The sequence below is a fragment of the Salvelinus namaycush genome, chromosome 30 (genome assembly GCF_016432855.1).
Source record: "Salvelinus namaycush isolate Seneca chromosome 30, SaNama_1.0, whole genome shotgun sequence".
Classification (NCBI taxonomy): Eukaryota; Metazoa; Chordata; class Actinopteri; order Salmoniformes; family Salmonidae; genus Salvelinus; species Salvelinus namaycush.
In genome coordinates, this window is record NC_052336.1 from 32,493,457 (window position 1) to 32,508,436 (window position 14,980).

Consider the following 14,980-nt stretch of genomic DNA (forward strand, 5'->3'; position numbering starts at 1 on the left):
AAATGATTTTATTCTGTGTCGTTACAGCATTCAACCCACATAATGCATCAATTCAAATTGTATTTGTCACATAAACATTTCACAATAACATCTGCTAAACATGTGTGTGTTTCTAGCTACAACAGTGCAGTAATATCTAACAATTCACAACAATACACACAACCTAAAAGTAAAATAATGGAATTGAGGAATATATAAATATTAGGATGAGCAATGTCAGAGTGGCATAGACTAAATACAGTAGAATAGAAAACATTATATACACATGAGATGAGTAAAGCAAAAATATGTAAACATTATTAAAGTGACTAGTGTTCCATTATTAAAGTGGCCAGTGATTTCAAGTCTATGTATATGGGGTAGCAGCCTCTAAGGTGTAGGGTTATGTAACCGGGTGAAAGCTGCCTAGTGATGGCTATTTAAAAGTCTTGAGATAGAAGCTGTTTTTCAGTCTCTCGGTCCCAGCTTTGATGCACCTATACTGACCTCGCCTTCTGGATGATAGCGAGGTGAACAGGTGGTTGTTGTCCTTGATGATATTTTTGACCTTCCTGTGACGTCGGGTGCTGTAGGTGTCATGGAGGGCAGGTCGTTTGCCCCCGATGTGTGCATTTAGTGTAAAAAACATGTATAATCAAAACAGAAATCAAAACCGTGGTAATTTTTCCAAAAATCAAACTGAAACCAAACAGACCAAAAAAAGCACTAATCGCTCAGCACTATTTTGTTGAAACACATGGAGGGCATTCCTCATTTATTACTATTCTCTTTCTACAGTCTGTTCCCATCTGTGCTTCAGCCCCGGCCTCCACATTAGGGCAACCTGAGCGATTAGGGCTAAATCTCCTGAAGCCTCTGGTCTATTGCAGGGGCTAAGAGGTTATTAAGGGTCAGGGATGACCTGGCTAGACATGACTTCCACTTTGACGCTAAGCAATAATATCTAGACAGTGTAATCTCCAGCGGGTGGGTGTGTGTGTGTGTGTGTGTGTGTGTGTGTGTGTGTGTGTGTGTGTGTGTGTGTGTGTGTGTGTGTGTGTGTGTGTGTGTGTGTGTGTGTGTGTGTGTGTGTGTGTGTGACCAGTCTTTGGGGACAAATCACGGTAACACTTTATTTGGATAGTAGATGCTCTACAGACTTCAACTATCTACTTACCCTAACCCTAGCTTCCCATAGGGCGGCGCACAATTGGCCCAGCGTCGTTCGGGTTTGGCCGGTATAGGCCGTCATTGTAAATAACAATTTGTTCTTTAACTGACTTGCCTAGTTAAATAAAGGTTACATTTAAAATATATATATATAAATAAACCCTAACCCTAGCCCTTATTCTAAACCTGACCATAACCTTAGCAAGCAGTTGCTTATCAACAGATAGTTTGTTGATAGTATGACCATCTGTAGAGCAATTCAGGCTATCCAAATAAAGTGTGACCCAAATCACAAGGCAGATTCGGACACTAACTATTCCAGCAGCAGTAGAGAAATACAATCAAGAGCAACAACTATGTGCCAATTTTGCAACTACTCTCGACAGTTGTTAGACGCCTAGGGTCATTGAAAGTCAAGTGAAGGGCAAAGGTCAGATGAACAGACCTTAATAAAGCAGTATGACATCTTACAAAAGCCTGAGGAAACCAGACGGTCAGACAAAGTGACAAGAGCACTAAAAGCTGCTCCCAATCTCTTTTTACCCATTAAGCTTATGTGATATTCCCAGCTGTGCCCTCAAAGCTTGACCACTGGTCATTGGTCACTGGGAATGGTTTGGTTCTATTTCGGAGCCTGAACCCACGCTGCTACCGCAAGGCCAAAATCGTCTCCCATAGGCCCCGAATAAAGCCTGGCCGAGGCCATGTGATCCATGATGTCAGCACATAGCTACAGATCACTAGGTCAGGCTGGTGCAACAGAAGGCTATTGTCATGCAAACACTCCATGAAACTTGATGCACTCAGCCTAAAAGTGTTATACATAAATTACACACAACAAGTGGCCAGAAAGTAACTTCGGTGACAGTTACTCGGGTGTAAGGTCAGATGAAATATTTAGGGCACTGTACATGATGCCAGCTGGTCCTTTTGTGGCAGGGCTGAAATGCAGTGGAAATGTTTTTTGGGGGATTCAGTTCATGCATGGCAAATAGGGACTTTGCAATTAATTGCAATTCATCTGATCACTCTTCATAACATTCTGGGGTACATGCAAATTGTCATCATACAAACTGAGGCAGCAGACTTTGTGAAAATTAATATTTGTGTCATTCTCAAAACTTTTGGCCACAACTGTACATTTGTGATAGGCCTATGGGATAATATTGATCATATCACAGTATTGTAGTGACCTTAGTACAACAACTAGTGACCTCAACAGGGGTCCGAGCCTCTTGGTGTAATGGCTACATGTTGGGCTACACCCCCAAGATTCCCTGTAAGGTGCTATTATGGGAACACTTTCATACGGACTGGCATGTTTCACTCAGTTTTGTGCCTACTGAACACCACCCTTTGGCTAAAGCACAAAGAAGAACCCTTGGTACATAGCTGCCTTCAGACAATGACGCTGAGTATGTCCTGCGCTGCTCTGTACTGGATTGTGTTCGCTAAACACAAAATGGCAAAACGGACAGAAACCGAGAAGGACTTCCTGAACTTGGAAAACAAAGACAAACGTTTCTTGTTATACGTTGCAAAATGTTTTTGCTACGTGTTCACTAATGAATACGACCCTGGAATCCATCACCAACAGGCACTATCGTCCGTTTCCCCTCCCTTCTTTAATGATGGCGAGACGAGGGGAACCTCAGGAATTTTCAACACCCATTTCCCAAACATGTCTCTCTCTCTCTCTGGCTGACGGTAGCAGGCAGACCTGGGTTCAAATACTACTTTGCATCTTTCAAATACTTGTAGATTTTATTTTAGCCTCCCATGTGTGCCAGATGGGCAGGGTTTGCAGTTTTGTGAGCATTCTATTGATTCCATTGCAACAGAATAGCTCAATCAAAACCATTCCAAGTAGTTGAAATTATTTCAAGTAGTGTTTGAACACAGGTCTGGTAGCAGGGCTGGTTGTTTGAGCTATGGGTATGTGCAAATCAGCCCTCTCTGGTCAGACAGGGGGAGGGGAAAGGAATGCTGCTACTGTCTGACTGCTGATAGGTAAACTAAGATAAAAAAGGAACTTGAGTGACCACCACGGAGAGGAAAACTGTCTTGGACACAATCCTCTCTCATGAAGAACCAATAACGCACATCTCATACGTATATTGATAAAATACATAGCCTTATAACCAGGGATGGAATTGGGAATAACGTGGAAACAGAGTTAGAAAAGTGAAAAGGTGAAAATCTAAGAGGCAAACACTTGGACAATTGTGACACTTGGACAATTGTGAGTTTGCACAACTTTGCACAACTCTTAGGACAAGATTGATCTGTTGTTTTTGTCAAACTTGCTCAAGCTCAGTACATCTGGGTGGGAGTCATTGATGGAGAGCAATATTCAAACTTTGTCTAAAATTATGAAGCAAATGTAAGTGAGGACTGAGGCTGGACCATTCAGAAATACTCAACACCTCTTGGAAAGCCATTCTGGTGTGTCTTTGACATAAACCATTTTGTAATTGTTCCGCTGAAAAATAAAACTATCCCAGGGTTAGATTTTCAGAAGACCGAGGAGGGTTTTCCTCGGCTTTTTGCCTAGTCTTTGCTCGTTTCATTATTTAATTGGTATCCTTACAAACTCCCCAGTCCTTGCCAGTGACATGCATACCCATAGCATGAATCTGCCACTAGAATACTTGAAAATACAGAGGGTTTCACTATGTATTGTGTTGTATTGGATTTGACCCAATCATGTAGTTTTTAATTTAGGCCAAAAATCAAATATATTTGTTGCAAACAGAACGGATGAATTGGAGTGGAGTTTTTAAACCAGACTTCATTCTTTTCACTTTGTCATACCGGTCAGTAATGTGGAGTGAATGCAATGTTGTGAAACCTTTTCAATTATTGTGGTGGCAGCATCATGTTCTGGGTATGCATGCCACCGGCAGGGACTGTGTAATGCCCGGGGTGTAGTGGAGGAAAGAGTCAGACGCAGGAGACAGAGAGTTCAGAGTAGCGTAACTTTTAATCACCACAAAGGTGAAACACGACGCCACTCCAACCAAATGCCCAACATACAAGGGGAACAAAATAGTTCCGAAAATAAAACTACCACGAACCGTGACATACACGCATGTACAAACAGTACACAAAACAATCCCGCACACCCAACAGGCGGGCCTGCTGGGTAATAAAGCCCTACTAATCACCCCAACTAAAAACAGGTGTAACCAATAAACAAATAAGGAGGGGGAGGAAAAAAATCAGTGGCAGCTAGTAGGCCGGTGACGACGACCGCAGAGCGCCACCCGAACAGGAAGGGGCGCCACCTTCGGTAGGAGTCGTGACAGACTGGGGAGTTGTCAGGATCAAACCCCAAATAAAAAGTTAGAGGAAACCCTGTCTCAGTCTTCGGAATACCTAAGGGATAGTTTTCTTTTTCAGCGGGACAATTACACCCATTTTTATGCCAAAGACATACCATACCGGCTTTCCAATAGGTGTTGAGTGTTCCTGAATCGTCCAGTCTCAGGCCTGACTTAAATTTGCTTGAAAATCTGAGACAAGGTTTGCATATTGATCAAATCAAATTGTATTTGTCACATGCGTCGAAAACAACAGGTGTAGACCTAACAGTGAAATGCTTACTTACAAGCCGTTAACCAACAATGCTTTAAGAAATTAAGAAAAAAAATATGTTAAAAATAGATAAGTATAAAATTAAAAATAAAAGTAACAAATAATTAAACAGCAGTAAAATAACAAGCGAGGCTATATACAGAGGGTACCGGTACACAGTCAATGTGCCCGGGGAACCAGTTAGTTGAGGCAATATGTACATGTAGGTAGAGTTAAAGCGACTATGAATAGATTATGAACAGAGAGTAGCGGCAGCGTAAAAGAGAGGTCTGGGTAGCCCTTTGATTTGCTGTTCAGGAGTCTTATGGCTTGGGGGTAGAAGCTGTTAAGAAGCCTTTTGGACCTCGACTTGGCGCTCTGGTACCGCTTGCCGAGCGGTAGCAGAGAGAACAGTCTATGACTAGGGTGGCTGGAGTCTTTGATAATTTTTAGGGCCTTCCTCTGACACCACCTGATATAGAGGTCCTGGATGGCAGGAAGCTTGGCCGCAGTGATGTACTGGAACGTACGTACTACCCTCTGTAGTGCTCTCCGGTCGGAGGCCGAGCAATTGCCGTACCAGGCAGTGATGCAACCCGTCAGGATACTCTCGATGGTGCAGCTGTAGAACCTTTTGAGGATCTGAGGACCCATACCAAATCTTTTCAGTCTCCTGGAGGGGGAAAAGGCTTTGTCGTGCACTCTTCACGACTGTCTTAGTGTGTTTGGACCATGATAGTTTGTTGGTGATGTGGACACCAAGGAACTTGAAGCTCTCAACCTGTTCCACTACAGCCCTGTCGATGAGAATGAGGGAGTGCTCCATCCTCCTTTTCCTGTAGTCCACAAACATCTCCTTTCACTTGATCACGTTGTGCTGGCACCACACGACCAGATCTCTGACCTCCTCCCTATAGGTTGTCTCATCGTTGTCAGTGATCAGGCCTACCACTGTTGTGTCATCGGAGAACTTGATGATGGTGTTGGAGTCGTGCCTGGCCATGCAGTCATGAGTGAACAGGGAGTACAGGAGGGGACTGAGCACGCACCCCTGAAGGGCCCCTGTGTTGAGGATCAGCGTGGCGGATGTGTTGTTCCTTACCCTTACCACCTGGGGGCGGCCCGTCAGGAAGTCCAGGATCCAGTTGCAGAGGGAGGTGTTTAGTCCCATGGTCAGTAGCTTAGTGATGAGCTTTGAGGGCACAATGGTGTTGAACTCTGAGCTGTAGTCAATGAATAGCATTCTCACATAGGTGTTCCTTTTGTACAGGTAGGAAAGGGCAGTGTGGAGTGCAATAGAGATTGCATCATATGTGGATCTGTGGGGCAGTATGCAAATTGGAGTGGGTCTAAGGTTTCTGGGATGATGGTGTTGATGTGAGCCATAACCAGCCTTTCATGGCACTTCATGGCTACAGACATGAGTGCTATGGGTCGGTAGTAATGTAGGGAGGTTACCTTAGTGTTCTTAGCACAGGGGCTATGGTGGTCTGCTTGAAACATGTTGGTATTATAGACTCAGTCAGGGAGTTTTAAAAATGACTTTTAGGCCTTGAGACAATTGAGACGTGGATAGTGTATGTGTGCCATTCAGAGGGTGAATGGGAAAGACAACATATTTAAGGGCAATGCTTTGAACACTCAGTGTGTATGTGTGTGTGTGAGATCCAAAAAGATCCTTTGTGATCTTAAAAATTGAATAATATTTTAAATGTGAAATGTTCAAAGTATTTACTGGTATTTGTATGTACACTTACCCTTACATCCATTTTATATTTTGAAGTTACAGCATTAATAAATTCTATGTGAACCCAGACTTTGAGGTTATCAACATTGGTACCATCAGACAATATCCACTTTAACATGTAACCCCCTTTCTCCTCATTTACATCTACCACCCAGACTCACAACCATGCGACAGCTACAATTCCAGACACACCACCCCCATTTACAAAGGGTCTAGAGATAGGCAATCTTGTCTCAAGGTAACAGCAAATCAACAATATTTATGCAGATTTAACACTTGCAAAGGCTTATGGTGGTGATCTACTGTATACGGGGAATGAAAAGACCGTTCAAAAAGTACCTCACCTCCCTCCCCTATACCAATTCCTCCAACTTTCCCCCAGCTCTTTTTGGATAAGTGGTCTATTCACTTGCTGGTTAACAAGGAGCCATGTAGGATTAAGACCTGTCAATTGACCAATGGCAGGACTGAGATCCTAACATAAGTTTCACTGTGAAAGATTGTACATGTGATGATGTACACTACCGTTTGAAAGTTTTAGATTTAGATTTTTCTTTACTTTAACTATTTTACATATTGTAGAATAATAGTGAAGACATCAAAACTACGAAATAACATATGCAATCATGTAGTAACCAAAAAAGTGTTAAATATATTTTATATTTGAGATTCTTTAAATAGCCATCCTTTGCCTTGATGACAGCTTTGCACACTCTTGGCATTCTCTCAACCAGCTTCATGAGGTAGTCACCGAGAATGCATTTCAAATAACAGGTGTGCCTTCTTAAAAGTTCATTTGTGGAATTTATTTTCTTCTTAAGGAAAGGTAGGGTGGTATACAGAAGATTGCCCTATTTGGTAAAAGACCAAGTCCATATTTTATTTGATCATTTCAAATTTTATTTCACCTTTCTAGGCAAGTCAGTTAAGAACAAATTCTTATTTAAAATGACAGCCTACACCGATCAAACCCAGACGATGCTGGGCCAATTGTGCACCGTCCTATGGGACTCCCAATCACGGCCGGTTGTGATACAGCTTAGATTTGAACCAGGGTGTCAGATTCAACCCAGCACTGAGATGCAGTGCCTTAGACCGCTGCGCCACTCGGGAGCCCAAGTTTGTATTATGGCAAGAACAACTCAAATAAGCAAAGAGAAACGACAGTCTTCTCTTCACTGTTGATGTTGAGACTGGTGTTTTGCGGGTACTATTTAATGAAGCTGCCAGTTAAGGACTTGTGAGTTTTTCAAACTAGACACTCTAATATAGTTGTCCTCTTGCTCAGTTGTGCACCGGGGCCTCCCACTCCTCTTTCTATTCTAGTTAGAGCCAGTTTGCGCTGTTCTGTGAAGGGAGTAGTACACAGGGTGGTACGAGATCTTCAGGTTTTGGCAATTTCTCGCATGGAATAGCCTTCATTTCTCAGAACAAGACTAGATTGACGAGTTTCAGAAGAAAGTTCTTTGTTTCTGGCCATTTTGAGCCTGTAATCGAACCCACAAATGCTGACGCTCCAGATACTCAACTAGTATAAAGAAGGACAGTTTTATTGCTTCTTTAAATCAGAACAACAGTTTTCAGCTGTGCTAACATAATTGCAAAAGGGTTTTCTATTGATCAATTAGCCTTTTAAAATGATAAACTTGGATTAGCTAACATAACGTGCCATTGGAACACAGGAGTGATGGTTGCTGATAATGGGCCTCTGAACGCCTATGTAGATATTCCATGAAAAGAATCTGCCGTTTCCAGCTACAATAGTCATTTACAACATTAACAATGTCTACACTGTATTTCTGATCAATTTGATGTCATTTTAATGGACAAAAAAAATCGCTTTTCTTTCGAAAACAAGGACATTTCTAAGTGACCCCAAACCTTTGAACGGAAGTGTGTCTGCAGCATCAGTGGATGGAATTATGTTCATATGTGCAAGAGCTCTTCAATGATCTTACAAATGTAGTCTAATAATATTTAACATGTTACATATTAAATATCTACGATCTTAAAAATGTGGTTTAACCATATATCACATCTTAGCCCTCCATTTGGCAAATCTGACCATAACTCTATCCTCCTGAATCCTGCTTACAAGCAACAATTATTTTTATTTTTTACTTTTACCCCTTGCTCTCCCCAATTTCGTGGTATCCAATTGGTATTTACAGTCGTGTTTCATCGCTGCAACTCCCGTAAGGACTCGGCAGAGGCGAAGGTCGACAGCCATGTGTCCTCCGAAACACGACCCAACCTTCTTGGCACAATGCCCGCTTAACCCGGAAACCAGCCACACCAATGTGTCGGAGGAAACACCGGGAACCTGGCAACCGTGTCAGTGTGCATGCGTCACCCGGCCCGCCACAGGAGTCTCTAGAGCGCAATGGGACAAGGACATCCCTGCCGGCCAAACCCTCCCCTAACCCAGACGATGCTGGGCCAATTGTGCGCCGCCCCATCGGTCTCCCGGTCGCGGCCGGCTGCAGAACCTGGACTTGAACCAGGATTTCTATTGGCACAGCTAGCAACTGCGATGCAGTGCCTTAGATCACTGCGCCACTCGGAAGGCCGTACAAGCAACAATTCCAAGAGGAAGTACCAGTGACGTGCTCAATACGGAAGTGGTCAGATGAAGCAGATGCTAAGCTACAGGACTGTTTCTGAAATAGACAGACTGAAATATGTTCTGGGATTCATCCGATGGCATTGAGGAGTTTACCACATCAGTCACCGGCTTCATTAATAAGTGCATCGACAACATCATGTCCACAATGACAGTACGTACCGTGACTTTTGTCAAATGTTGTTGAGTCACAAACTTGAATTTAAAATGGATTAAATTGAGATTTTGTGTCACTGATCTACACACAGTACCCTATAATGTCAAAGTGGAATTACGTTTTTAGAAATGTTAACAAATCAATAAAAAATGTAATGTTTAGAGTCAATAAGTATTCAACCCTTTGGTTATGGCAAGCCGAAATAACTTCAGGAGTAAAAATGTATTTAAGTCACATACTAAGTTGCATGGACTTACTCGGTGTGCAAAAATAGTGTTTGACATGATTTTTGAATACCTATCTTTGTACCCCACACATACAATTATCTGTTAGGACCATCAGTCGAGCAGTGAATTTCAAACACAGATTCAAATCAGCAAGACCAGGGAGGTTTTCCAATGCCTCGCAAAGATGGGCACCTATTGGTAGATGAAAAAAAAAAAAAAAACAGAAGACCTTTAATATCCGTTTGAGCAAGTTATTAATTAAACTTGGATGGTGTATGACAACACCCAGTCACTACAAAGATACAGGCGTCCTTGCTAACTCAGTTGCCGGAGAGGAAGGAAACCGCTCAGGGATTTCACCATGAGGCCAATGGTGACTTAAAAAAAAAAGTCCCATTACAGAGGGCAAAAAATATGGCAGAGCATTTTTTCTCCTGAATACAAAGTGTTATGTTTGGAGCAAATCCAATACAACACATTACTGACTACAACTCTCCATATTTTCAAGCATAGTGGTGGCTGTATCATGTTATGCTTGTAATCGTTAACTGGAGAGTTTTCAGGATGAAAAAGAAATGGAATGGAGCTATGCACAGGCAAAATCCGAGAGGAAAACCTGGTTCAGTCTGTTTTCCAACAGACATTGGGAGATTAATTCACCTTAACCTAAAACACAAGGCCAAATATACACTGGAGTTGCTTACCAAGATGACATTGAATGTTTCTGAGTGGCCTAGTTACAGTTTTGACCTAAATCGTCTTGAAAATCTATGGCAAGACCTGAAAATGGTTTTCTAGCAATGATCAACAACCAATATGACAGAGCTTGAGGAATTTTGAAAATAATAATGGGCAAATATTGCACAATCCAGGTATGGAAAGCTCTCACAGCTGTAAGACTCACAGCTGTAATCGATGCCAAAGGTGATTCTAACATGTATTGACTACGGTGTGTGAATACTTATGTAAATTACAGTAGATATTTCTGTATTTTATTTTCAATACATTGGCAAAAAAATTATATAAACATGTCATTATGGGGTATTTTGTGTTGGTGGGTGAGATGTATAAAAAAAGATTCTATCCATTTTGAATTCAGGCTATAACACAACTAAATGTGGAATAAGTCAAGGGGTATGAATCATTTCTGAAGGCATTAACTTAACCTTAACTTAATTCTCAAATGTGGATCAGACTATTCTTGGCTCTCACCAAACAGCACGATGGGGGCATGGACTAATCTGCAACCAAAGAGGATCCACCACTCGCATTAGTCCAAATATCACTTACGTAAGATTTGGTTTTGGGTTGCCAAAGTTACTGTCTAAACTGTCCTGCTTTCTCCAACTCGCAGCCCACCATCTCCAACACCAAAATGTGTGCCTTTCAATTATCCCCTAGTAAATCCTGGGTTCCTCCCCTTCACTAAAATACATTGAACTGTACAAAACTGTCAACTGTACAAAAGCAGGTTGTTCCCCACAATGTATAACTGCACTTAACAGATAGGAGAGTCCAACTTGCAACGTGTCTGCAGGGACAGAGTAGGGCCAAAAAGGCAGCTCTAAACCAACACAAATGACAACATTCTGATCATCTGCAAGGCAAATTCAACTACAACCTTTTTTTCACCACTGTGTGTGTGTCCAGTGAGTGTGTGTGTGTGTGTGTGTGTGTGTGTGTGTGTGTGTGTGTGTGTGTGTGTGTGTGTGTGTGTGTGTGTGTGTGTGTGTGTGTGTGTGTGTGTGTGTGTGTGTGTGTGTGTGTGTGTGAGTGTCCAGTGAGTGAGTGAGTGTCCAGTGAGTGAGTGAGTGTCCAGTGAGTGAGTGAGTGAGTGAGTGAGTGTCCAGTGAGTGAGTGTGTCCAGTGAGTGTGTCCAGTGAGTGAGTGAGTGAGTGTGTCCAGTGAGTGAGTGAGTGTGTCCAGTGAGTGAGTGAGTGAGTCTATTGAGTGAGTGTGTCCAGTGAGTGAGTGAGTCCAGAGAGTGAGTGAGTGAGTCCAGAGAGTGAGTGAGTCCAGAGAGTGAGTGAGTGAGTGTGTCCAGTGAGTGAGTGAGTCTATTGAGTGAGTGAGTCCAGAGAGTGAGTGAGTCCAGAGAGTGAGTGAGTCCAGAGAGTGAGCGAGTCCAGAGAGTGAGTGAGTGAGTGTGTCCAGTGAGTGAGTGAGTCCAGAGAGTGAGTGGGTCCAGAGAGTAAGTGAGTGAGTGTGTCCAGTGAGTGAGTGTGTCCAGTGAGTGAGTGTGTCCAGTGATTGAGTGTGTCCAGTGATTGAGTGTGTCCAGTGAGTGAGTGTGTCCAGTGAGTGAGTGAGTCTAGTGAGTGAGTGAGTCCAGTGAGTGAGTGTGTCTAGTGAGTGAGTGAGTCCAGAGAGTGAGTGAGTGAGTGTCCAGTGAGTGAGTGTGTCCAGTGAGTGAGTGTGTCCAGTGATTGAGTGTGTCCAGTGATTGAGTGTGACCAGTGAGTGAGTGTGTCCAGTGAGTGAGAGTGAGATAGCTTTCTTTGGAGAAAAGACCTGCAGACTAGTACACTACTACCCAGAGCTGAAAGGGCAGCTACTCCCCAACTTAAACCAGCCAGCCCAGACACCAGCTCAATTAACGGCCAGCCGCAGACTCTCTTAAAAATACCTCTGAAGGGTTTGGTAATGCCAGCCAAGCCCCGTACAATAATACACAGAACTATATCCTCATAGCATACGGGAGGGGATATCATGGTCAGTGTTTCCTCTAGGTTTGTCCTTTGGGCAGGGTGCAGACGCCTATGAAGAGACAACCGGGTCTGCCAACAGATATGCCTATTTAAAGATGCATAATTGACGTCATTGTTTTAAGCGCAGGGGCAACATAGAGAGCGAGAAACAGGGAAGGAGGGCGAAGAGAGGGAAATGAGAGAAAGAGATGTTTGAAAATATACTTATAGTTTCAAGGTTGTGGGGGGGAGCACAGATCATCCACAGTACCCCAATTGACCTACTGTTTCCACAGAAAGAAGACTTGAATTGCTATATAATTCTGTACAGTTAAAAAAAAATTACTTGGAGCACCAAAATATCCCCTCAAGGTTTTGAGAAAAGCAATCAATGAGCACACATTGTCTCTTTTCATACATCTGTTTGTCATTGAAACAGCACCAACAGAAAATATGGCCTCTAATTAATCTTCATCAAGCGGCAAGCCTGTGTGTGTGTGTGTGTGTGTGTGTGTGTGTGTGTGTGTGTGTGTGTGTGTGTGTGTGTGTGTGTGTGTGTGTGTGTGTGTGTGTGTGTGTGTGTGTGTGTGTGTGTGTGTGTGTGTTAATGTGTACACACGCGGTAGTATGTTCCTTCTCCAACTGGCTATATCCAAAGAAAAGGCTGTGACTTGAGGTATTGGGCTGAAATATGTGTTCTAGTATACACACAGCGGTAGAACACAAACAGCCCTGTGCAACAGTCTAAATACCACACAGACGAGCAAGAGGGGGGGGAAAGACTCATCCTGGGTGACGGAAGCCAGGAGAGGACACACCAGATGGACAAACATAAGGACGGACAAATGTAAGAATGGATGGACGGACAGGCCAACAGTGACAGACAGGCTAACGAATAGGTGGACAGACAGACAGAAAGACAGACAAATACTGAGAGACAGACGGACAGACAGACAGACGGATGAACGGACAGACAGACCAGGGCAGGGTCCATCTCTTCATTCAGCAGAGCCTCGTTCCTGATCAGAGCGACCCGCTGGGCAAAGCGACACGTGGAGATGGATTCCTGATAGACGGAGGAAAGAGGAGAGGAAGAGAGGGGGGAAAGAGAGAGACGGTGAGATAGTTGAATCTGGATGGCTATAATTTCCCCATTTCCAATTACAGTTCCTTAATGAACTAAACAACTAATTTAAGATCAGCTTTCCCTAACCCAGACTTGATCTGAACCCCATCCAACTAAAGACAACAACTGTCCCTGCGACAGCATTTAAGGTCATAAATACTATGCTCTGTAGATGGAGGCATTGTCATATATATATTTTTTTTGGAGGGGGGGGGGGGGGGGTACATCAGCTTTAATATTGTAGATAGATTGTAACTTCTATCAACGTAATTGCCTGCATCATGTCCAAACCCCTATAAAAAAAAGTTTATATATTCAGATCCCTTGACTTTGCCCACATTTTGTTACGTTACAGCCTTATTCTAAAATGTATTAAATATTATAATTTTTTCAGCGATCTACACACATTGACCAATAATGTCCAAGCGAAAACAGGTTTTTATAAATGTAAATATATTTTCCTTTACTATTTTCCACAAACCCTTCCACCCCTCCCATAATTAGAGTAAACGAATGAAAAACTACACTTACTTCCAGCTTATGCATACTATATACATTTAACGGACACAATCTATTTTACAATAGTTATCTTTTGTTTGTTTTTACTCATGTCCTTCCGCTACCCTTAACCCCTCCAATCTATTTCTGAAGACTATCCAGTTTGATTTCCAGTTGCCATATATTTTTAATTGTGCTGTTTCACAAACGTTCTGAACCAATATACATTTTACGGACACAGTATATTTTACATTAGTTATCTTGTTGTTATTAGTCCCACCCTTCAGCTCCATTCAACCCCTCCCATCTATATCTCTTAACACCATCCATATTGGATTTCTATTTGTCATATATTTTTCAACGGTTCTGTGACGTTTCACAAAATAACCTTTCTATTCTCAGAGTTTCTACAGATTGTAAATTATAGATAAACATTTTTTGGTAAAAGTATTATTATATTATTGATCGATTGACTATGACTTTCAAATCACCCAGTAGTGCTACCTGCAGAGTTAGCTCCAGGTAAATGTTGCAAGGCATTGTCATTTTCTCGTCCCTCGTTTACCCAATTGTTTCCACGTTTTTTTTCCACAACCTAACTCGAAATCTAACAGTTCGACTTCTTCTATAAATCATGCATTAAAGGTGCAGCCGCTTTTCAGAACAAAGAATCCGGGTCTTTCATGTCAATGGGAGATTTGCACCAAATGTTCCCTGGTTACAAACTATAGGATTTGGCCCGTGGTGACAGCAAAGTGAGTGAATGGGGAACTCTTACATCAACATTTCTCTTGTCCACAGACACAGTGGCGATCATGGTGGTCATGCAGTTCCCTCCCAGGCTGTCCCGCAGCACCGACGTCATCATGGAATTTCGGTAGGGAATGTGCAAGCGGTTCTTCTCTGAGAGAGCAATGATGACCTGACTCGGAGAGAGAGAGGGAAGAAAGGGGAAGACGAAGAGGAATTTGAGTACTAGATCAGATGTATACAGGTTCCGCATTCTTTTATGCTATTTTATTCATTAAGAGGCAACAAGCGCAAAAACAAGCATTTCGGCTGATAGACAGAAATACAACTATGAATTGTTCAGAGATTTAAGGTGCATTCAAACATAGTAGAATGGCAAGGAACATTTCTTACGACACCTGGACACAACTTCTATGTCTGTGAGGAAGCATACATAAAAC

At 42.6% G+C, this 14,980-nt stretch overlaps 1 protein-coding gene across 1 annotated transcript in view; it reads right to left on the reverse strand.

Moving 5' to 3' along the window:
• Positions 1-14,980, reverse strand: part of kif6 (kinesin family member 6) — a 79,159-nt gene that overhangs the window by 24,155 nt on the left and 40,024 nt on the right. Inside the window, exons 8-9 of the mRNA XM_038969533.1 lie at positions 14,569-14,712; positions 13,146-13,232 (exon numbers count right to left, since the gene is read on the reverse strand). Of these exons, the coding sequence (XP_038825461.1) occupies positions 13,146-13,232; positions 14,569-14,712 (231 nt within the window). The remainder of the gene's footprint in view (positions 1-13,145; positions 13,233-14,568; positions 14,713-14,980) is intronic.